The sequence below is a fragment of the Furipterus horrens genome, unplaced genomic scaffold (assembly GCF_987537825.1).
Source record: "Furipterus horrens unplaced genomic scaffold, mFurHor1.1.pri manual_scaffold_4, whole genome shotgun sequence".
NCBI classification, from domain to species: domain Eukaryota; kingdom Metazoa; phylum Chordata; class Mammalia; order Chiroptera; family Furipteridae; genus Furipterus; species Furipterus horrens.
In genome coordinates, this window is record NW_028327174.1 from 162,599,422 (window position 1) to 162,624,220 (window position 24,799).

The 24,799-nt window shown below is 37.1% G+C and overlaps 1 protein-coding gene across 2 annotated transcripts in view; it reads left to right on the forward strand.

Annotated features, from left to right (window-relative positions):
* The window catches only part of VPS13A (vacuolar protein sorting 13 homolog A), a 214,879-nt gene that overhangs the window by 71,466 nt on the left and 118,614 nt on the right, over nucleotides 1–24,799 (forward strand). For both annotated transcript variants that reach the window (XM_090274190.1, XM_090274189.1), the window contains exons 26-31: nucleotides 60–216; nucleotides 18,869–18,948; nucleotides 19,892–19,951; nucleotides 20,171–20,324; nucleotides 21,576–21,692; nucleotides 21,773–21,876. In XM_090274190.1, coding sequence (XP_090130316.1) covers nucleotides 60–216; nucleotides 18,869–18,948; nucleotides 19,892–19,951; nucleotides 20,171–20,324; nucleotides 21,576–21,692; nucleotides 21,773–21,876 — 672 coding nt within the window. The remainder of the gene's footprint in view (nucleotides 1–59; nucleotides 217–18,868; nucleotides 18,949–19,891; nucleotides 19,952–20,170; nucleotides 20,325–21,575; nucleotides 21,693–21,772; nucleotides 21,877–24,799) is intronic.

A 24,799-nucleotide genomic window follows, 5' to 3' on the forward strand; every position in this document is an offset into this window, starting at 1 on the left:
CATCCACATAAGCAGTTCTTTGATTTAATAATAAGTTTCTTTTTTTCTTTCTTCTCTAGGTATCAATTCAGTTTTATCACCTTGTTGAAAATTGTGAACTATCTGTGGTAGAAATTGTTGTCCTAGGGTTGGGCACAGAAGTAGAGCTTAGAACATTTGATTTGAAAGCCAGTGCCTTTTTGAAAGAATTCTGCTTAAAATGCCCGGAGTACTTGGGTAAGAATCTGTGTTTTAAAATAAACAGTTTTATTGTTTGGCTGCCTACTGTAGAGTTTTAAATTCTCTAGGCATTAAGTAAGTACATTTGCTAAAACATTCTCAGAAACACATTATGAATTAGTTTTTAACTTTTATACTTGGGAATCTAGGTAGACCAGAGAGAAAAGGAAGATACATTTTTTATTATGGAAAATAAAATAGTCATGGTTTAATTTTAAATTCGTTTAACTGAATTCTTCAACACTGAATTTATTTCCTATTGCTATTGTAACAGTTTATCACAGGCTTAGTGTCTTAAAACAATACCAGTTTATTACCTTAAATGTCTTTAGCTCAGAAGCCTTACATAGTCTCAGCAGGCAGAAATCAAGATGTCAAGAGAGTAGTTCCTTTTTGGAGCGTGTAAGGGAAGATTAATATCTTTTTTTCACTCAGACATTGACAGAATTCAGTTCCATGTGGTTTAAGTGTGTTTTCCTGCTAATTATTAGGTAAGGGCTGTCCTTAGCTGCTAGAGGAATCTCTGGGTTCTTGCACATAGTCCCCTATATCTCATAGGGTACTAGATCCTTCTTATGCTGTCATCTGTCTAACCTATTCTTTTGCCTTCTCATTCCACTATTAAAAACTGAGATAATTAGATTGGGCATATGTGGACGATCCAGGATAACTTTCCCTTTACCTCTGTAAAGTCCATTTTGTCGTATGAGAGAAGATATTTTCAGGTTTTGGGGATTAGAGCATGGACATCCTTGGAGTGGGGGAGCATTATTCTGCCTACCACAAACACTTTTTGTCCCATCATCATAATGGATAAATTGTATGATACCTTAGAAAATATTTACATTTGCTGTATTAGGCATTTAGGAGAGTATTATTTGTATTTCCTCGTCTTACAATTATGGTTTTTTTCTTGAAAGATAATTCTGAATGGTTGATGGAATGATCAAGACAAACTTTTTATTTCCAATTTGGATGCCTTTTAAGCTTCTTTTTCTTTACTAATTTTTCTGGCAATGACTTCTAATACCATTTCAATAAAATGGTGAGAGTAAGCATCCTTGTCCTGTTTCTGATCTTAGAGGAAAAGCTTTTAGCTTTTCACCATTGAGTATGATCATTTTTTTTTAATGTTTTTTATTGATTATATTGTTACAACAGTTCCAATTTTCTCCCCCTTGTTCCCCTCCACCCAGCACCCCCTCCCCCAGCAATCCCCCCCAAGTCCATACCCCTGGTTCGTAAAAATTAACTATCCCCCCCCCTCTCAAATATTAGGACCCTTTGTAATCTTGTAAAGGACAATGGGCGAAGGTCTCAAGCTCCTCTAGCTGCTTCAAGCTGGACATGGTCGTCGTCCTACCTACCCTTGGGTCCAGAAATCCCTAATAAGAGTGGGGGTGTGGAGGGGAGGGTGGCCTTCCCACATGGGGAAGGATCGTGCAGACTCCAGGTCAGTTGGCTGTCTCCGGTCAACGGCGTGCTTGGTTTAACAGGCTGGTGTCCTTGTTGTGTTCTGGGGGCAACAGATTTGGCGAAAAGGGTTAAAAGACATCATTCAATCCATAACTACTAGATGACAAAAGGCAGGGATTAATTTTTCAATGTTCCATATTAGGGAAAAAAAAAAAAAAAAAGCTTCTTTGTAAGAAGGTGTGCTAGGCACATCTCGCCTGTCCAAAACCCTTTTGCCCATTATACTTAGTTTGGGCTGAGGTAAATAGTTTAGGTTTTTCCCCCTCTCAGACCTCTGGGCCTTTTCTGTCCAAGCCATTAGGATAGAAAAGAGAAACCCGTTTTAAAGTGAAGCCCACAGACCACCCCATTCTTCCCCAACCCAGCCATTTAGTTCAGCCAAACCGTTGAGTCTCAGGAGGCAGCGCTGCAGAGAGGATTAAGTGAGGCTTATGCGTGCAGATAATCACTCAGGTAATGCGATCATTGGCTTATGTCCTTTGAAAACAAAAAACACGTGTTAATTTATGTAACATAACCCGCAAACAAGTCTCTAAATCTGGAGAAGAAACTTTTAAGACGGTTAGTTGCCCTGTTTTATACTCTACTACTGATCATTGTGATTTTCCTTGAGTAATAATTTTTCTCCCTAAGGTTACCCTCCTTGTCTTTAAAGGGACTACATTAAGTCCATTTTTAATTTATCCTGTTCGTTTGCATAAACATAACAAGAGCAGCAAATGATCACTTATGATCTTTAGTTCTGCTTTGCTGGAACTTACCCAAGGAATATTCGGGGTGACCTTCAGTCTGTTCTTCAGGGCACAGAAGCTGTGCCACATATCTGGCATTCATCCTTGCCTGTACACACCTGTTTTTTCCAAGTCTTTCTGGTCTTTCCTTGTGCCTTAAGGTCCCTTCTAGCCATCTTTCAGGAAAACAACCTTCGTTCCTTCCCTGGAAAGATTGCTGTGGACCGCACAACCAACCATGGTACCAGGCCTTTTATCTCACGGGCTTTTATTACCTTTGAAAGTCATTCCCAGTTCCTCAGGGCTTTCTGGTAACAATCTGAGCCCAAGTATGTTTCCTTTAGGCTTGACATTCCAGTCAAAGACTTGGTCAAAAAAAAAAAAAAAAAGAACCTCTGTTGACAACTGGTCTTATTAGTTCTATGCAAAGGAACTTATGTCATTACTTACTTGTTTAGAATGCCAAACTCTGGAGGGATCAAATAGGGAGAAAAATATACAACGTGAAGGAAAATCTTTGTCCTAATATTCACTGAACTGGCATTTCCATTCTTCATATTTTCATTTTTCCCCCACTAAAAAATTTTTGTTTGTTTTTCCATTACAGTTGTCTCACTTTTTTAGCCCTCTTGTTTCCCTGCACCCTGTCCCTCCCCTCCCCCACATTTAGTCCCCACTCAGTTGCACCTGTCTGTGGGTCATTCATATATATATATATATTTTTTTTAACTTAACCCATCCCCTTACACCTTTCTTTTCCTCCCCCCCGCCCCCCTTGTTACTGTTAGTCTACTTCTTGTTTACATACCTCTGGTTCAATTTTGCTCATTTGTTTGTGTTGTTCATTAGTTTCCTGTAATAGGTGACAGCATAAGGTATTTTTCTTTTGTTGCCTGGCTTATTTCACTAAGCATAATTTTCTCTAGTTCCATCCATGTTGTTGCAAATGGTAGAAGTTCCTTCTTTCTTTCTGCTGAGTAGTATTCCATTGTGTAGATGTACCACAGTTTTTTGATCCACTCATCTACAGATGGGCATTTAGGTTGTTTCCAGCACTTGGCTATTGTAAATAGTGCTGCTATGGACATTGGAGTGAATAGGTTCTTTTGAATTGGTGTTTCGGGATTTTTTGGATATAATCCTAGCAATGGAATTGCTGGTTCAAAAGGCAGTTCCATTTTTAGTTTTTTAAGGAAATGCCAAACTGTTTTCCACAGTGGCTGCACCAATCTGCATTCCCACCAGCAATGCACCAGGGTTCCCGTTTCTCTGCATCCTCTCCAGCACAAGTTGTTTGTTGATTTGTTGATGATTGCCATTTTGACTGGTGTGAGGTGGTATCTCATTGTGGTTTTAATTTGCATCTCTCTGATGGCTAGTGATGTTGAGCATACTTTCATATGTCTATGGGCCCTCTGTATGTCTTCTTTGGAGAAGTGTTTGTTCAGGTCCTTTGCCCATTTTTTAATTGGGTTGTCTGTCTTCTTGGTGTTGAGTCGTATGAGTTCTTTATATATTTTGGAGATCAATCCCTTGTCTGAGATGTCATTGGCGAATATATTTTCCCATATAGTTGGTTTCCTTGGCATCTTGCTGATGTTTTCTTTAGCTGAGCAGAAACTTTTTAGTTTGATGTAGTCCCATTTGTTTATTCTTTCCTTTATTTCCCTTGCCTTAGGAGATATATCAGTGAAAATGTTGCTACGTGGGATATCTGAAATTTTCCTGCCTATTTTTTCCTCTAGGACTTTTATGGTGTCACGGCTTACATTTAAGTCTTTGATCCATTTTGAGTTTATTCTGGTGTATGGTGTGAGCTGGTGGTCTAGTTTCATTTTTTTGCATGTCCCTGTCCAGTTCTCCCAACACCATTTGTTGAAGAGGCTCTTTTCACTCCATTTGATGTTCTTTCCCCCTTTGTCAAATATTAGTTGACCATATGAACCTGGGCTTATTTCTGGGCTCTCTATTCTGTTCCATTGATCTATATGTCTGTTTTTATGCCAGTACCAGACTGTTTTGATTACCGTGGCCTTGTAGTATAGTTTGATATCGGGTATTGTGATTCCTCCTACTGTGTTCTGCCTCAAAATTGCTGTGGCTATTCGGGCTCTTTTTTGGTTCCATATAAATTTTTGAAGTATTTGTTCTAGGTCTGTGAAATATGTTGCTGGTATTTTAATAGGGATTGCATTGAATCTATAAATTGCTTTGGGTAGTATGGACATTTTAATGATGTTGATTCTTCCCATCCATGAGCATGGTATACGCTTCCATTTATTTGTATCTTCTTTAATTTCTTTCTTCAGTGTTATGTAGTTTTCTGTGTACAGGTCTTTTACCTCTTTGGTTAAGTTTATTCCTAGGTATTTTATTTTTCTTGTTGCTATGGTAAATGGGGTTTTTCTTTCAGTTTCTATCTCTGAGTTTTTATTGTTGGTGTATAAAAATGCCTTCGATTTCTTAATATTGACTTTGTATCCTGCTATTTTGCCGAATTCACTTATTAGATTGAGTAGTTTTTTTGTGGAGTCTAAAGGATTTTCTATGTACACTATCATGTCGTCTGCAAATAATGACAGTTTTACTTCCTCTTTTCCAATTTGGATGCCTTTTATTTCTCTTTCTTGTCTGATTGCTGTGGCTAGAACTTCCAAGACTATGTTGAATAGGAGTGGAGAGAGCGGACATCCTTGTCTTGTTCCTGATCTCAGGGGGAATGCTCTCAGTTTTTGCCCATTGAGTATGATGTTGGTTTCAGGTTTCTCATATATGGCCTTTATTATGTTGAGGTATGCTCCCTCTATTCCCATTTTGCTGAGAGTTTTTATCATAAATGGGTGTTGTACTTTATCAAATGCTTTTTCCGCATCTATTGATATGATCATGTGGTTTTTGTCTTTCATTTTGTTTATGTGGTGTATCACGTTTATTGATTTGCGAATATTAAACCATCCTTGCATCCCTGGGATGAATCCTACTTGATCGTGGTGTATGATCTTTCTAATGTGTTGCTGGATCCGGTTTGCCAATATTTTGTTGAGGATTTTAGCATCTATGTTCATCAGCGATATTGGTCTGTAGTTTTCTTTCTTTGTTGTGTCTTGACCTGGTTTTGGAATTAGGGTTATACTGGCTTCATAGAACGAGTTTGGGAGTCTTCCCTCTTCTTGTATCTTTTGGAATAGTCTGAGGAGGATAGGAGTTAGTTCTTTCCTAAATGTTTTGTAGAATTCACTTGTGAAGCCATCTGGTCCTGGGCTTTTGTGTGCTGGGAGTTTTTTGATTACTGCTTCAATTTTGCTAGCTGTTATTGGTCTATTCAGACTTCCTGCTTCTTCTTGATTCAGTTTGGGCAGACTATAGTTTTCCAGGAATCTGTCCATTTCCTCTAGGTTGTCAAATTTCTTGCCATACAGTTGTTCGTAATAATTTCTTATAATTCTTTGTATTTCTGTGGTATCAGTTGTGATTTCTCCTCTTTCATTTCTGATTTTATTTATTTGGGTTCTCTCTCTTTTTTTCTTGATGAGCCTGGCTAAAGGCTTGTCAATTTTGTTTATCTTTTCAAAGAACCAGCTCCTACTCTTGTTGATCTTTTGAATTGTTACTTTAGACTCTATATCATTTAATTCTGCTCTGATCTTGATGATTTCCTTCCTTCTACTTGATCTGGGTTTTGCTTGTTGTTCTTCCTCTAGTTCTTGTAGCTGTAGGGTTAAATTTTTTATTAGAGATTCTTCTAGCTTTTTTAGGTAGGCTTGTATTGCTATGAACTTTCCTCTTAAGACTGCTTTCGCTGTATCCCATAGGTTTTGGGTTGTTGTGTGTTCATTATCATTGGTTTCCAGGAACTTTTTGATTTCTTCCTTGATGTCATTGTTAACCCATTCATTATTTAATAGCATGTTATTCATTCTCCATGAGTTTGAATGTTTTTGAGTTTTTTCCTTGAGGTTGATTTCCAATTTTAAGGCATTGTGATCTGAGAAGATGCTTGATATAATTTCAATTTTCTTGAATTTATTGAGGCTTGTTTTGTGTCCTACCATGTGGTCTATCTTTGAAAATGTTCCATGTGCACTTGAGAAATATGTATATTTTGCTTCTTTGGGGTGTAAACTTCTATATATATCGACTAAGTCCATTTGATCTAAAGTGTTGTTCAGTGCCTCAATATCTTTGGTGTTTCTTTGCTTTGAAGATCTGTCCATTGTTGACAATGGGGTGTTAAAGTCCCCTACGATGAGTGTGTTGCTGCCTATATCTTTCTTGGAGTCTTTCAAAATTTTCCTTACATATTTGGGTGCTCCTAAGTTGGGTGCATATATATTTATAAGGGTTATATCTTCTTGATGGATTTTTCCCTTAAGTATTATGAAATGCCCTTCTTTGTCTCTTTTTATGGACTTTGCTGTGAAATCTGTTTTGTCTGATATAAGTATTGCTACCCCGGCTTTTTTTTCATGTCCATTTGCTTGGAATACATTTTTCCATCCCTTTACTTTCAGTCTGTGTAGATCTTTTGTTCTAAGGTGGGTCTCTTGTAGACAGCATATATGTGGGTCATTCTTTCTAATCCATTCAGCTACCCTATGTCTTTTAATTGGAGCGTTTAATCCATTTACGTTTAAGGTTATTACTGATAAGTACTTATTCATTGTCATTTTCCCCCTTTGTACTTGTGTTCTTCTCTGTTTCTCTCTGTTTCTTTATCTTCTTAGAGCAGACCCTTTAGCATCTCTTGCATTGCTGGTTTGGTGGAGATGTATTCTTTTAGTCTTCCTTTGTCTGAGAAACTCCTTATTTCGCCTTCCATTTTGAATGAGAGCCTTGCTGGGTAGAGTATTCTTGGTTGTAGGCCTTTGTTTTTCATTGCTTGGAATATTTTTTGCCATTCCCTTCTGGCTTGTAGTGTTTCTGCTGAGAAATCTGAGGATAGCCTTATTGGAGCTCCCTTGTATGTTATTAGTTGTTTCCCTCTTGCTGCTTTTAGGATTCTCTCTTTGTCTTTGGATGTTGCCATTTTAATTATGATGTATCTTGAGGTGGGCCTGTTGGGGTTTATCTTCATTGGGACCCTCTGTGCCTCCTGGATTTGCGTGACTCTTTCTCTCCTCATGTGAGGGAAGTTTTCTGTCATTAGTTTTTCAAAGAGGTTTTCTATCCCTTGCTCTTCTTCTTCTCCTTCTGGAATTCCAATGATACGGATATTGTTACGTTTCATGTTGTCCTGCAGCTGTCTTAGAACCTCTTCAGTCTTGTTCAGTCTTTTTTCATTTTGTTGCATTGTCTGGGAGTTTTTGTGTACGTTGTCCTCCAGCTCGCTGATCCGATCTTCTGCTTTCTCTAGCCTGCTTTTAATTCCTTCTACTGTGTTCTTCAATTCAGAGATTGTATTCTTCATTTCCTCCTGGCTCTTATTGATAGCTTCCATGTCCTTTTTGATGCTGGTATAATTCTCAGTAAGTTCCTTATAGTTCTTCTGGAGTTCACTGTAGTTTTTCTGGAGTTCTTTGTAGTTTCCGCTGAGCTCATTTAGCTTCTCCATAAACCATGTTTTAAATTCTGTATCTGATATTTTGCTCCCCTCTATTTCATTTAGCACTCTTTCTGGGGATTCTACCTTTCCTTTTGATGGGGGGTTGTTTCTCTGTCTCCCCATTTTTGTGATTCCTTTTGTTTGTTGGTGCTTCTTGGAATGATCAGTTCTTCCTGGATCTGCCTCTGGTAGCGTCAGATCATGTACCAGACTGGCCCTAGGCAGCCTGTTGGAGACTTCCAGGGATCTACTACCTTTGTCTCTCTTCTTTAGTTGTTACTATACTCAATCTGTGATCAGCCGTCAGGCTTAAGGACCGTGGGTGTGGCAACTTAATTCCTGTAGGCAGGGCTTTTATTTCCCCTTAGTATGACACCACTTGGAGGGGGATGGTCTGTCTGCTGTACTGGGGCTGAGTCAGCACTGGCTGGTCCTGGGAGGGGTTTAGTGTAGCTTCCACTTACTCCTCCGCCCTCCTGGATCTCCGTCTGTGTTGTCCTTGATGATATTTCTTTAATCTGTCTGGTTGTATTTCAGCTACTTTTTGGTGGATCTTTTTCTCTGGTTAGTTGATTGAGAGTCACTCTGCCCACCTTGTCTTGAGATCTTTTGTGAAGGTGCTGCTAAATCATAATTACACAACCCAGGCAAGAAACCCACACCCTCCAATGTCTCCCCCAAATACAATCCCACTATAGGCTGCAAATGAGCCCGTGTTAATATACTTGTGGAGATACTGGGACTCTTATTTCGTAGGAGAAACAGAAAGGAGTTGTTTTAAATGAAGGAAGGGTAATTTTTGAGCTGGAAGTTGATAGAGTATTAATATTAGCAATTGGGATCAAGGTTATGTAAGAGAGCAGTTAACACTTACACTGTCTGTTTGAAAAGGAGGGGAGGGTTACAGTGTGGAGTGTGAAAGTTGAAGTGTATAGTATTAGGATTATATAATCGGTATATACTATATGATTAGCGTGGGATGTAGGGTAGACACAACAGACATCCAGGTAGACAGACAGCCAGAAATTGAAAGAGAGGGCTGGGGAGGTTAGAAGGTCAGAAATAGATTGAGAGAGAATTTTTTAAGGATAAAAATACATAGTAGAAAATAGCAAGACAGGAAGGGAGAGAGGAAAGAGAGAGAGAAAGTAGAGAAGAGAAGGGTAGGAGAGAGAACAAAAGAAGAAGGGGAGGTAGAAGAGAGGGGACTGGATTAAAATTCTTTTTTAAATTATATGTTATAAAAAAGATTAGGAGATTAAAACATGATATAAAGTTGCAAGATAGAGAGAAAAGGTGATTAGAGAGAGAGAGGAATAGGAGATAGGAAAGCAAGAGGATTTGGGAGGAAAAGAGCTCAGAGGAGGGAAGGAAATCAGGAGGAAGAGGAGATATTAGGGAGGGGAGGATTGAAATTGAAGAGTTGGCAAAAGATAGGATGAAGGAGAGAAATACAAGAGGTAGGGAAAGAAGTGGGGGGATGGGGTAGAAAAAGAGAAGGGGTAAGAATGGGAGAGTAAAGGGAGAGGGGGATAGATTAGAATTATAATTTGAATATTAAGAGATTAGAATATAAAGTGTAATAGGGAGAGAGAGAGATTATGTATAGGGAGAGAAGGAAAATAAGGACAAGAGATGAAAGAAAAATGAATGTAGACTGAAGGGGGACAAAATAAAGAAAGAAATTTAATAAAGTTGAAGGTGCGTAGCGCAGAGAAAGGAGAGGGTGAGAAAGGGAGAGAACTTAAAATTATAAAATTAGCTGAGAATAGGATGCAGGGGAGAATGCTAAGGGGAGAGAAGAGGGGGAAGGGGAGGGGAGAAAAGGACCGAGAATAAGAAGGGACTGACGGTAGGGGTAGTTAGAGAGAGAGTGAGAGATAAAAGAATGAGGATTTTAACTCAATTCAACTTTTATGCACAGTCTCTGGGTATTTTTGGTTTGTTTGTTTTTTGGTTTTTCCTTGCTTCCTTCCTGAGTCCGCTCCTATTCAAAATTCCATGAGTTTCAAATCTTTTCTGGTTGGTTGGCTGGCTGTGGGAGGGTTCTGCTTGATTCTGGGGTTGCTAGTCTTTTTTTCGTGGGCCTACCACCGCTCTGCTGTGATCTGCGTTTAGCTGTCCCCCCCTGAGGCACCCTCAGCCCTCCTCAGGCTTGTCCAGCTACTCCTTCCCCCTGTTGGTCCAGCCTGTGCCTGCCAGCACTCCCCGCCCTGCCTCCAGTCCTGTCTCTATTCCCCGGCTACAGCTTCTGCTCTCTTCCCTGTCTATATGCCTGCGCACCCTACCTCTCTCCCTGTCTCAAGATCATCCCTTTGTTCTGCAGGACTCTGGCACAGTCAGTCAAAGTGCCGGGCCCAGTGGCCCTTTCCTGCCCAGGGCCTCTCCCCTAGTCTGGAGCTTTGCAGTGGCTTTCCTGCCTGTGCTCTTCTCCTTGCCCCAAAACTTTCTCTATTCCGAGCTACCGCTTCTGCTGGCTTCCCTGTCTATCGGCCTGCGCGCTCTATCTTTCTTCCCGCCCCAGCACCGTCCCTTTGTTCTGTGGGACTCTAGTGTGGTCGGTCAGCGCAGCACTCTCCTTCCCCGGAGCTCTCTGCCGGTCTGGAGCTTCGCAGCAGCCCTTCCCTGTGGGCCCTTCTCCCCGCCCTAAAACCGTCTCCCCTCCAGAACCTCCGCCTCTGCTCTCTTCCCTACTTACACACCCTGCACGTCCTATTTCTCTCTTAGCCCCAAACCTGCCTTTTGTTCTGTGGGATTCTAGCGCAACTAAAGAGCAAACACTGATTTCAAGAACACAGTTCTCCCCCGGTCCGGAGTTCCGCAGCAGCTTTTCTGTGCGGCCCGTCTCCTAGCCCCAAAACTGCTCCTTTGTTCTGTAGGGCCCTAGCGCAAGTGCTGGGCGCGCCCGGGATGCCGAGCTTTCCGTCGGAGGTTGCAGCTGAGGATGTTTCTCTCTAGACTCAGGTCACACAGTCTCTCCCAGTCCTGGTTGTTCACTGTTCTCTCCCTCCTCTGGCTTTTTCGGCCAAATCTTCTCCGTAGCTCCCTGCAAGAATTCACTCCCGGCTAGTGAGCTCTCCGGCTTGATACTGCAAACGCACGGAGTCTCAGAATGACTCAGCCTGCAGTTTGTGATAAACCCCTCCACCCCCCTCCACGCTGCTCCCACGATCTCCTCCCCGTTCACGTTATCAGATATTCCCACTCACTCAGTCATTCCTCCCCGAGTTTGTTCCTCCTGGATTGTCTCCTTAACAGGAGCGAGCTGAGAACACTGTTCCTACTCCGCGGCCATCTTGGTCCCCCCCTTGAGTATGATCTTAAATGTGGTCATGCCATACATGGCAGTTATGATGTGGAGGTATGTTTTCTCTGTACTCAACACTGTTAAGGGTTTTTGCCATAAATAGATATTGAATTTTGTCATGTGTTTTTTCTGCTTCTGTTGAGATTTTTGTGATTTTTATCGTTTATTTTGTTAATGTGGTATATCACATTGATTGATTCGCAAATATTGAACCATCTTTATATCCTTGGAATGAATCCTCCTTGATCATGGTGTATGATCCTCTTAATGTATTGTTCTATTCGCTTTGCAAATATTTTGGTGAGGATTTTTGCATCAGTGTTTATCAGGGGTACTGCTATAATTATTATTTCTTGTGGCATCCTTGTGTGGTTTTGGTCTCTTAAAATGAATTTGAAAGTGTTTCCCCCTATTCTGTTTCTTTGAAAAGTTTGAGAAGTATTTGATACTAATTCTTCTCTGATATTTGTTAGATTTCACCAATGAAGTCAATTGGTACTATGATTTTGTTTGTTGGAAGGTGTTTCACTGCTGATTGAATTTCCTTATTAGTAATTGGTTTACGTACTCAAATTTTCTGTTTCTTGATGATTCAGTCTTGAAAGGTTGTATGTTTTTAGGAATTTATCAATTCTTCTAGGTGTCCAGTGCAGTGACTTATAACTTTTCATAGTAATCTCATGATCCTTTGTATTTATGAGTTACCTGTTATAGTGTCTCCTCTTTCATTTCTGATTTTATTTGAGTCCTTTCTTCTTGGCGAATCTATTAGAGCTAAAGGTTTGTCTATTTTATCTTTTCAACGAACCAGCTTTAGTTTTATGATCTTTTCTATTGTCTTTTACACTTCATTTAATCTGATATTTTTTATCTCTTTTATTATACTAATTTTCGGTTTCATTTCTACTTTTTCTGATTCTTCAAGGTGTAAAACTAGGTAGCTTACTTGAGATTTATCTTGTTCCTTGATGTAGGTGCTTTTCACTATAAACTACTCCCTTAGAACTGCTTGCTGCATCCCATAAATTATTGTATTTCCATTTTTGTTTGTTTCAAGGTATTGTTAAAATTTTCTCTTTTGATTTCTTCATTCACCAAATACTAAAACTATCATTTTTACATATATTGTATATTTTAAAAAACCCCACAGTCTCCACCAAAAAAACTTAGAATAGGCAAAATCAATAAAGTTGCAGGATATTAAATCAATATACAGAAATCTGTTGTGTTTCTATACATTAACAAAGAACACTAGAAAGAGAAATAAATAATCCCATTTACAATTACATCAAAAAGAATAAAATACTTAGGAATAAATTTAACCAAGGAGATAAAAGAATTGTACATTGAAAACTATAAGACATTGATGAAAAGAAATTGAGGAAGACACAAATAAATGAAAAAATATTTTGTGCTCATTGGAAAATTTAATATTGTTAAAATGTTCATACTACCCAAAGCAATCTACAGATTCAGTGAAAATGCTATAAAAATTCCAGTGACATTTTTTTCACAGAAATAGAAAAAATTCTAAAATTTGTATGGAACGACAAACGATCCCAAGTGGCGAAAGCAATCATGAGAAAGAAGATCAAAACTGAAGGCATCATGCTCCTTGATGTCAAACTACATTATAAAGCTATAACAATCAAAACAACATGGTACTGCCAAATAAATGGTATAGATCAATGGAACATAATAGAGAGCCCAAAAGTAAACTTACACACTTATGGTCAATTAACCTATGACAAAGGAGTCAAGAATATACACCTGAAAAGGACAGTTTCTTCAATAAATGGTATTAGGAAACTGGCCAAACACAGTGAAACCAGACTAGTATCTTACAGCATATACAGGTTTGTCAAGAAAAAGTCCAGCCATTGTTACTATAACAAGAATGGTTTGTGCAACATTGATGTAACCTGGCAGCCAAGCAGAGTCGACTGGAATGCACATGCATGGACAATGATGACTTCACTGTACTAGTCAGTGGAGGTAGTAGATATACACCATTGAGTGAGTGTGTGTACAATGTGGCCATCACATTCAAAATGACCAAGTGAGTAGAGCAATGAATCTGCATCAAATTTTGTGTAAGCCGGAACATTCCTCCATGGAAAGTATTCAGATGATTTAGAAGGCTTTTGGGGATGATGCAATGGGGCATTGCAAATAAAAGTGTGGCACAAATGCTTCAAAGGTGTTCAAGAATCTTTGGAAAGTGATCCACATTCTGGAAGGCCTGCAACAAGCAGAACACCTGAGAACATTGAATGTGTACGGGCTGCGATCAAGAAAGATTGGCGACTGACAGTGTGAGAACTAGGAGCTGATCTGGGGATTCCAAAAACTACTGCGTCTGAGATTTTGATGCAGGATCTTGTCATGAAACGTGTCATGGCAAAATTCATTACACATCTTCTGCTACCAGAGCAGAAGTAACATCATTCTGCAGTTGCTAATGATTTAATTTAATTTAAACCACTGCCAATGAACCAATTTCTTCAAGAAGGTGATAGCTGGAGATGAATCATGGGTCTATGGCTGTGATCCAAAACGAAGGCCCAGTCACCCAATGGAAATCACCTGGTTCTCCACACCCTAAGGAAGCATGGCAAACTCACAGCAAGATCAAGACCATGACCATGTTAACTGTGTTTTTTGATTGGGAAGGTACTGTCCATCATGAGTATGACCCTCCAGGCCAAACAATTAATAAGGAGTACTACCTCAATGTTCTTAATGAATTGAGAGATGCAATATGACCACAACAGCCCCAGCTATAGGCAACTGATGATTGGCAGCTTCATCATGCCAATGTGCCTGCTCATGCATCGTGTCTCCTGCAGAGTCTTATGGCAAAACATCAAATCACTGAGTTGACTCAGCCCACCTACAGCCCAGATTTGGCATCCTGTGACTTTTGGCTTTTTCCAAAACTAAAATCACCTTTGAAAGGGAAGAGATTTCATACCGTCGGTGAGATTCAGGAAAATATGAGGGGCCAGCTGATGGCAATTTTGCAGTGTTTTGAACAGTCGAAGAGACACTGGGGGAACTGTGTGAGGTCCCAAGGCACCTACTTTAAAGGAGACTGAGGCGTCATTGTCCTATGTGCAATATTTATTATATCTTCTTCAATAAGTGTTTCTTTTTCATATCACATGGTTTGATACTTTCTGGACAGACCTCGTACAAAAATTTAACTCCAAAGGGACTAAAACTTGAATGTAAGAGTTAAAATCATAAAACTTCTGGAAGAAAACATGGTGGTAGGCTTCTTGACATTGGTCTTAGTGATGATTTTTTAAAAATCTGACTTCAGAACCAAAGGTGACAAAACTAAAAATAACCAAAGTGGGAGTACATTAAACTGAAAAACTTCTGCACAGCAATGGAAATGATCACTAAATGAAATGGCAACCTTCTGAAAAAGAGAAAATGCCATTTACATATCTGAGAAGGAGTTAATATCCAAAACATATAAAGAATTCATACAACCCAATAGCAAAAAACAAACAATAAAATTTAAAAAGCAGGCAAAGAATCTGAATAGATGCTTTTCCAAAGATGGCAAACATGTACAAATAAAGATGCTCAATGTCACTATCATCAGCAAAATGGAAATCAAAACCACAATGAGACACTACCTAACACCTGTTAGAATGGCTGTTATCAAAAAGATAATATTGGTGAGGATGTGGAGAAAAAGAAGGAACCTTAATGTACTGTTGGTAGGGATTTAAGTTGACAGCACCACTGTGGAAAAGTGTAGATGTTTCTCAAAAACTTAAAAGTAGTATCACCGTATGATCTAGCAATTCCATTGCTGGATATTTATCTAAAGAAGATGAAAACACTGGTTTGAAAAGATATCTCACTGTCATGCAGTATTATTTACAATAGACAAGGTAAGGAAATAACTAAGGTGTCCATAGATAGATGAATAAGCAAGAAGTGAGATGTGTGTGTGTGTGTGTGTGTGTGTGTAATATATATACACACAATGGAATATTATGCAGGAATAAAAAAGAATGAAATCTTGCCATTTAGGACAACATGGATGGACCCAGAGGGTGCAATAAGTGAAATAAGTCAGACAGAAAGACAAACACTGTATAGTTTCACTTCTATTTGGAATAAAAAACAAAACAAAGCAAATGAATAAACAAAACAAAAACATACATAGAAACAGACCAAAGGGATGTTTGCCATAAGGGAAGTGGATGGGGGATTAGATGAAAAAGTTGAAGGGAAATATAATAAAAATACATTGTGATAAGTTTGCATGACAGTGATAGATGATTACTAGAATTAGTGATCACATTAAAGTGTATAAAACTGTGAAATCACTATATTGTACATCTGAAACTAATATAAATAGTATAATATTGTATACCAACTATACTTAAAAAATTACTTGACCATATTAAAAAAATAAATTCAGTTCCTTGTAGAAAATATATAGTTGGGTCTTCTTTTGATCCACTCTGGCAATCTTTTAATTAGTGGATTTAGTCCATTAATGTTTAAAGTGGTTATTGGTACAATCGGCTTTAAAATTTTTTTTTGGAAATTAACAGTAGTAGTCATTTAACTTTACTTTGAGACCACATAAACATGTTCTGCTTACATGTGTGTAAGAATACTTTTGGTCATCTGAAGAGTCAATATATTTTTGATGGTTGATTTTTTTAATGTTTAGTGATTCGAATTTTAAATTGAAGCTCTCTTGTGACATACTTTCAACTCATTTAGGATTTCCCCCCTCTGGTAAATTGAGATACTGAAAATAAGAGAGTTATAGAACTTTAAAAGTGAAAATTTAAACCCTAACTTCTATCTGTGGGAATTAAGAAAGGTACTGAATATGCTTGTATACATCTCAAGAATTTAAGAAAGCCATTTTATCTAGGTACTCATTCCCAGGCAAAGATGTCAATTAACTTGTATCATGAAAACTTAGCCCTGCATTAAATATGATATTTTTATTTTGGGAAGCAAATTAAGTATTGTGGCCTAAAAGCTCAGTCATTGATATAATTTATCCATTTTATTTTATTTAATTTTTAATTTTTATTTTTTTTTACATTGAAGGAAATCTTTTATTGGCACAGTCATTCCATTCCTTGTGATTTAATAGGGTGAAGCCGTGATTTTTAAACAACAAAAGCTGGTTTCTCCCAGACTATTTTCACTGTAGTATCAGAGGTCAGTAGGTCAGTCAAATGAAGACCACCCAGTTTTGTTTTAAGGAGACAGTCTGTAAAAGTAGTACAGTTCTTCCAGCTGTTAGACTTTCATTCTCATGATTAGCTGAGGCGCACACACAAAAATAAAACTTCTATTTAAAAAGAATCATGCTAAGGACAAGATCAGAGCAAGTTAGCAACACTGCGAAGCTCAGTAGTTGCGGGGACCCTGGGAGAGGGGCTTTTCCAAAGATCCGCCCCACTATTTCTCTTCTTAACCTGTTTCCAAAGCTAGAAAGCTGCTTGCTTGGTGGAACTGCTGAAGGGTGGGAAGCTATCATGTTAGGAAATCAACCTTTCATCCTTTTGGAAAACCTGTGAACCCTTTAGGTGTGTCGTGTTTCCTGGTGATGCACAGATGGGGAAGGGTGAAGGATGTGATGTGGAGGAGGTGGCAGCGAGAGCCAGCGCAGCACTCGTCTAAGGGGGAAGGATTTGCTTGCAGCAGTGGCTTGTGTGGTCTAAGTGCATTGTGACGACAGCCCACTGAATGGCTGGGCGGTAGCCAGGCCTTGGATGTGTCTCCTTGGAAGAGAGCTCTCATGGCAGACACAACGTGTGGCCCAATCCAGTCCTTAGGTCCTGTCTAAAACCTCTTGTATCCTACTCGAACTCAAAGAATAAAAGACATTCCTGTCCCTCAGCTCATCCCCAGTCCTACTGGCTATATTTAGGGAAAAACTGCCCAGGACTGGCTGTAAGAGCCCACAGCAGGTTAAATCCTTTTCTAGTACTGCTCAGTGCATGGGGTTCCAGCCACGATTTCCGATTCAGTTCCACAGTGATCATGTCCTCTCAGGATTTTAAAGAAGCCATTGTCACCCCAGTCGGTGTTCCAGGAATTGCCAACCAGCCAGAAGGGGGTGTCATTCTCCACTCCCCAGCCCAGGATGTGCACTGCGTGGCCTCCCACCATTTCTCCAGTGACATGCTGGTACACTCCCGACTTTTACAGCAGGAAGTCTGAATACACGGAGAAGGCTGCCTCCACTGGGCCATTTTTGTAGATCTCAGCCATGATCTCCTTCTCACCAGTGGGGACGCTGTAGGTGTTGCACCTTAAGTGTTTGTCTTCTTTGTAGGATGGGCTGTAGCCTGGCTCGCAGATCTTGCTGCACTTGGGGGTGCTCCCCTAATTTATCCATTTTAGTTCCATACTCTACAGTTGTTCTGTAGCCCTTGAAAACTCGAGTGCGGTGGATTATGTTCTCTCTTGCTTAGGAAACCATCATACATGGCAGACACAGAGATTTCTTTTATTATGCTTTTTACATCAAGCACCTGTTTTCTCTGGTAATTGGAAGGATAGGTAAACCAACTTGACAGTGTTCCAGTAATCCAGAAACATTATACCAGTTGTTAATTTTTATGTTTATTTTTATTTCCTTTCCCAAAAGCAAAGGATAAACCCTTGTACACAGAATACAGGATATACAATTATCACTGCACCTATTTCTGTAATATTTTTGCTTATGTTTTCTTAGAGTAGGAAGAAGTGAATAGTAGTTTCTTACACAAAGTGTGTATCAGTAAACAGTTGTTCAGTAAATGAATAAATGTGAGAAAAATGGGGACCTTCTCAAGGGTTGAAATGTGAGTGGCACCAGAAGTAGAAATCTGGCTTTAGTACTAATAAGCTTTTAAATTTGGAAGATTCTGTGACATATGTTGCATCTTTACCTCAAGGGTAATACGATTGGTGTAGTCTTTTCTTCCAGCATCTAGATTTTAATATAAAGCAGCCATAGTAATCTGGTAATGATAGTTTTAAGGGCTTTATATAAAATACTCTTCTATAGCAGCTTTTCATTTATTTTTCTAGGTTGTGGCTAAAAGCAGTAATACAGCTAGTAAAAACTGATTATATGGTAATAGGGTTCATTTTAATCTATATTAATGTACAGGAAAACTTTGTTTCTCATCACATACCTAATTGATTTCTTCTCAAAAACTAGGGTTTCAGGGAGTTTTGTTTTGTTTTTAGCTCTTTCTATGGCTCAGGGGTAGAATTCTCTCTCTGTCTTTCTATTGTTCCTATTAGCTATTATGTTTTTTCTTTAACTGATTGCTCCTTTTTAAAAAACCTTACCTTTTATTTAGGTTTGGCAAGGTAAGAGTTTTTAGCATTTGGCATAAGAGAAGGGAAAGGAATTCTGAGGAGAAATTACATTTTTAGAGTTTAAAATAAAAGAACAATGGACCTGACCTGGGTAAGACAGAATCCAAAGCTCAGAACTGATATAGGAGAGTCTTTTTTTTCCAATTTTATATTTAATATATTGTGTGAATTTATTTTCACTTAGTTTTACTATGAAAGAATAATTTTTAAAATTATTTTTAGATAAAAACAAAAAACCAGTTTATTTGATTACAACACTGGATAACACAATGGAGGATCTGTTAACACTGGAATATGTGAAGGTAACCAATACCATTTATATCTGCTTGCTATGGTAAATGAATGGCTGAAATGTTATCAAGTTTTGTAACTTTAGTAATATTCAATTTAATCCTGATTCTAATGAGATATCTATAGCTCCCAAACTAAGATGTTTGGGGTTTTTTTTGTTGTTGTTGCTATATCTTATATAGCAAAATAAGACTCATGTTCTAAGTAGAAATGACCTGTAGTTTTTTCCCCCATCAGGGCATCAAAAAGAAAGAAACACATTAATGATCCTATTTTGTGATTTATAATGCAAGATGAAGCTTACATTTGATTTCTTGAAATTGTCTGAAGTTACCTGATTTTTCTGGTGTCAGTGATTCCTGATATCATCTTTTTCCTATTGATTTTTAATATTGCTTTTATCATTTATTATGTTTTTACATATACTCTGGTATACTTATGATTTATTCCATGCTTTCATTGACCTATTTTCATGTAAGTGCCACGTTATTTTAATAATTACTTTATGGTAAGAATAATGCTGAGAGACCATTTTATCACATTTAAGACCATTTTTTACTATTATGTAGATATTTAAGGGTTTTGTTGTTTATGCATTAAATAGCTTGAATATTACAAAAGTATTTTAGATATAAAGATAACATGGGTTATTTAGATAGTTGGTGGAAAATTCTGTCACAAATTTTGTTTTCACATACTTGATGAGTTAGGAAGGACCATACAGAGTTGATGACTGACTGTTACTCCATATTTAACAATATTTAATTTTCCACTCTTGATACTTGCTATGTGCCAAATTTCTTTTGTTTTGTGGAAGCAGTTGTTCATTTAGGCAATTATATGTATAAATAGCTGGACGTTTTCTATACATCTTTATTGTAACCATTATATAACTGTATTTATGTATGTTTTTAACATATTTTTCTAACAGATTTGTTGTTGTTTTTTTGATAGGCTGAAAAGAATGTACCCAACTTGAAAAGTACCTATAATAATGTTGCACAACTGATTAAGGTATTAGTGAATAATAATTTGGTTTTTAATTAAATACTGGATTTCTAAGTAAACAGGATATTATGAAAATTATTTTATAACTAGAACTCTTAAGATCCATGAACATAAAAGTGGAGTATTATAAATTGGATTCGTTGTACCACAAAGCCTAGTGCTTTTATACAGAGGAGGTAAACAAATATTTATTGACCTATTACTAAAATCAACTTTGTTTTTTAGGTGAATTTTTCCTCTTTGGATATTCACTTGCATACTGAAGCACTTCTGAATACAATAAGTTATTTTACTAATATCCTTCCACAATTGGAGGAAAAATCGGCCTCAGTGTACGTTGCAGAGACTGAAGACAAAGGAGGGGTCATTAAAAAAATATGTATGTTTTTTTAAAATTCCACTTCAAATTATTTTACATGGAGATTAATAAATTTTGACTCTGGCTTTATTAACTTAGAATGTTGTCTTCAGAATTTTGCTGCTTAGCTTAAAATCTATAATGACTCATTCTATTCCAGGTTAATTTTAGAAATTAATAGTAAAGTGATTACTGCTGAAGAAAATGTGGCTTTAATTTAGCATATCATTCTTTTAAGTTGAAGATTATACTATAGAAATATTTGATTTAGATTAAAATTCATGTATTTAATATCATTTAGATTAGAAAAATAGAACTAACAAAATTTGAGTAATATCAGTGTATTTTTAATTAGAGTGCTTTTTAAGCTGTAAAAAGTTGCAAGTTCAATAATGACAATAATTATTGACTCAATAGATTTATTATTTTACCACTAATAATGTCTTAATTTCAAATGTTAGCCTAATCCAGCAATCATTTTTTGTTTTTGTCTATTTGTTTGCTTTTGTTTGGCTATTTGTTTTCATTATATTTGATTGTTTTTTAGAATACCTAATCATTAGAGAATATCTTGTTTGTTTTCAACTGAATTATAAATCAGGTTTTTCTCTAGTATTATTGGGTTGGACAAAAAGTGCATTTGGTTTTTTTTGTAAGATGTCTCTAGTAGCACTCAGTTGTCTTTAACTTCATTTGAAATAGTTTTGCCAGCTTATATTGTGACAGCAGTCATTTCAGCATGCATTAAAAAAAAACAAACATCAAAATTGGTGAATTTTTGTGTAGCTATTTTAATATTGAAGATGGAAGAAAATACAAAAGATTTTTGGCATATTATGCTTTATTATTTTTTAAAAAGGTAAAAATGCACCTAAAATGCAAAAAAAGGATTTGTGCAGTGTATGGGGAAGGTGCTGTGACTAATCGAATGTGTCAAAAGTAGTTTGTTAGGTTTCATGCTGGAGATTTCTCTCTGGAGGATGCCCCATGGTCTAGTAGACCAGTTGAAGTTGATAGTGATCATAATGAGACATTAATTGAGAACAATCAATGTTTTACCATGCAGGAGACAGCTAACATTCTCAAAATATCCAAATCAATAAAGTAAAAATGAAAAGTGTCTTATTTTATGGAAAAGTATGAATTTTTTTTACCAACCCAACACCATTATTTATTATATTTATTTACTTAATAAGTGTAGCGAGGTAGCTACAAGTTTTTCCTTATGTTTTACAATATGATTTTTTTTTTTTTTTTTTTTTTTTTTTGCAGCATCAAAACGATCCAGGAATGAAGATATTATTACCCTCCAGATTTTAGCAGAATTATCATGTTTACAGATCTTTATTCAAGATCAGAAACATAACATTTCTGAAATTAAGATTGAAGGTAATAAAATTTCAGAAAAAATAAATTCAAAACTATTACATGAAAGATAAGGCATTTAACCATTTTTAAAATTTACTTAGGACTTGATTCTGAGATAATTATGAGGACTTCAGTAACTGAAATAAATGCAAAGCTAAGGAATATAATTGTTTTGGATTCTGATGTAACAGCTGTATACAAAAAGGTATGAATTTATTAATAATACATTTTTAAATTTGATGTTCCTTTAGGATTAGTCATAGCTATAAATTAGTCAGACAGTTGTCTGATTTTAGCTGTGTGACTTAATGTCTTTTGGTTTTGGAGTTAGGCATAATTGGATTCTTCCTCTTCTTTTCATTTCTTTTCTTTTCCTTTTTTTTTTTTTTTGTGTGTGTGTGTGAAACTGATGTGTGACCTGCATCAAACCTACATGGCCACAGCCATGCTATGGTAGGTGAACTCTTCAGGCTCCTGCATCACTCAGACCATGCTACTCAGTACCTTGGCTACAATGTCTTCAAGTCATTGTTAGATCAGTACAGGTTCTAGCCTCTGAAGTTCCTGGTTTCCAAGGTGTGATGGATAAAGTGGATTTATCCACACAGCTCTGTAACTGCTATTTTGCCTCTGTCCACAGGAATGCTGAGGCTGGTCCTTTTTTGTCTAAATGGTCAGAACATGTTCTCAGTTGGCATAGATCTTTGTAAACACTAATGTTGATATTTGAATTCCCAGTTGCCAGTGGCACTGGAAAATAGAAGAAAACACTTGGAAAACTACGCATCCCTTTCTTTTTTTTTAAACCTTAAACTTCTATAATGATGGGAACCTAAAAATGTCTGCTTTCTGTGTCTTATAATCATGTGCAACATTTTAAAATCTGGGCCCAGCATCTATTTTTCCTGCTGTTCCCCCCACCTTCTTTCTTTTCTCAACTATTTACTCCTTACTCTCTTTTGATTTTTTTTTTTTTTTGGTCTAATTTTTCCTGGTCTCTCTTCCCTCTTAATCTATACTTATTTCCCTGAGTTCTTATTTTAGTTCTGCTCCGCAGTAGTTGTGTGATCTAATATTGGATTTGGTTTCTTTATATGTAAAATGAGGATTAAGTATCTTGTAAATGAGATAAGTATAAGTAATTACTCCTGGGAACATAGTTGCAGGAGTATGCAGGGACCCCTGGAGGGATGGGGTACTAGTAAATGCATTTTTCACTTTTTTTCTTATTTTTAATTTTCAAATATTGTGAACCTTGTGAAGCATTTTTTTCAAGTCACAAAAATAATCAAATTAAACTTTGGAAAGAAAGAAAGAAATCTTCCACCTTCCAAAAAGAGGTGACAAAAACAGAAGTTTTCTGTAGAAGAAACAGTTCTTGAAACATTTTCCCAGGGTGGAATTATTTTTAAATAAAATTTTATTTTTCTTTCTTTTTCCTAAAGTTTCTTTAAAGTTTGTTTAAAGTTTCTGTGTCCACGAGTTCTTTTTCCTCTTTGCTCAATCCATCCGCCCCTTCCCCTCCCCTCTACACTAGCTGTCACCTGCTCTCCATCTATGAGTCTGTCCCCATTTTCCTTGTTAGTTCAGTTTGTTCATTAGATTCTACATATGAGTGAAATCATATGATATCTGTCTTTCTCTGACTGGCTTATTTCACTTAGCATAAAGTTTTAGATTTCAACAATAGAGGGTCTGAAGTCAGAATAAATAAATAAGTTTATTTTCATCAATGCTTACTAGTGTAGCTGTTAACAATGTTAAGAGAGTCCTTTGAACTGAATGGCTAGTGGGTGAGGGACGGGTAGGTATTTTGTTTTGGGTGTAAAACCATAAGGTTCTTGGACTAGATACTGTTGTGTAGTTGGACATGTAAATTTTTAACTGTGGAGTGTCTAGGTAAGATAGTGTATTTAAGGTAGTGAACAGTGTGAAATAATAGTACGGTAAGAAAAGACTGAGGTACTTGAGTGAGGAAGTCAGAGTTCGGAGTGTGCCAAGAGTGTAGGAAATAGATGAATAGGCTCAGCCAATAATACTGGTGAGGTATGTGCTGACCTGATTTTTGTGTTAACTGAAAGTCCTCATTCTTTATATTTTCATACTATGGCTCGCTAGCGTGATATAACAAGAGTCCCAGAACTAGAGCAAAGGTGCATGACGCAGAGAAATGAAAAAGAAGAAAATTTTCCAAATCCATCATTTGGTTAGCTTTTATTGCTTTTGTTTTTAAAATCATAGTGGTAGAGCATTGAAGAAGATACCTGTTTCATTTGCCCTTTCTAGAAAGGAAAGCTCACATAAATAAATGCATCTGCTAAAAGTCATAGAGGTAGTTAGTAATGGAACCAGTATTATAACTCAAGCACTTTACTCTTTTTCTCTGTAATTTTATTTTTAATTCATGTATAAGGTTAAAAATGCTACTTACAAAAAAGGTGCTAAATAAAAATTTTCTCAGTTCTGTCTTGTTACCCCACCCCTATTTTCCTCTCCTTATTCCTTGACTTTGATTCTGATGTGCATGGTTTTGAAAAATCTACCTTGTTCTGTAGCTCCCACATGTCAAGGAAGCAGAAGACAAGCCTTTTGCACTAGATCACAGCTTCCTAGTTATGCCACGACACTATTATGCCCTGAATGGTTAAGGTATAATAATACATTGAGCCCTCAGCTTTCTGAGCTAAAGAATACCTGGAGTCCTCACGCTGTTTGACATTGTCCTCCATTTATCCTACTACCATTGTACAGATACTGTGGTTATTGATATGTGCCACACTTAAAAAGGATTCTAGCTGACCTGACATTCTTATGAAGTAAGATATCAATGTAAATTAGTTTCTTTTGTTTTCTTTATAGAAAAGTGTTTTAAAAGTGAATGTTTTATAAAAAATCCAGTTATTAATGCTTGATAATTCTGGGTACTAGGTACACAAGTATACCTAAATATTCTCCAGTTTTCTGGCTTTAGTGCCAGGCTAATAGTGGCTTCATAAAATGATTTTGGAAGTGTTTTCTCCTCTGTTTTTGAAAGATTTGTGTAGAATTGGTATTATATCTTCCTTAAGTGTTTGGTGGAATTTACCAGTGAAGCTATTTGACCTTCAGATTTTCTTTGGAGAAAGACT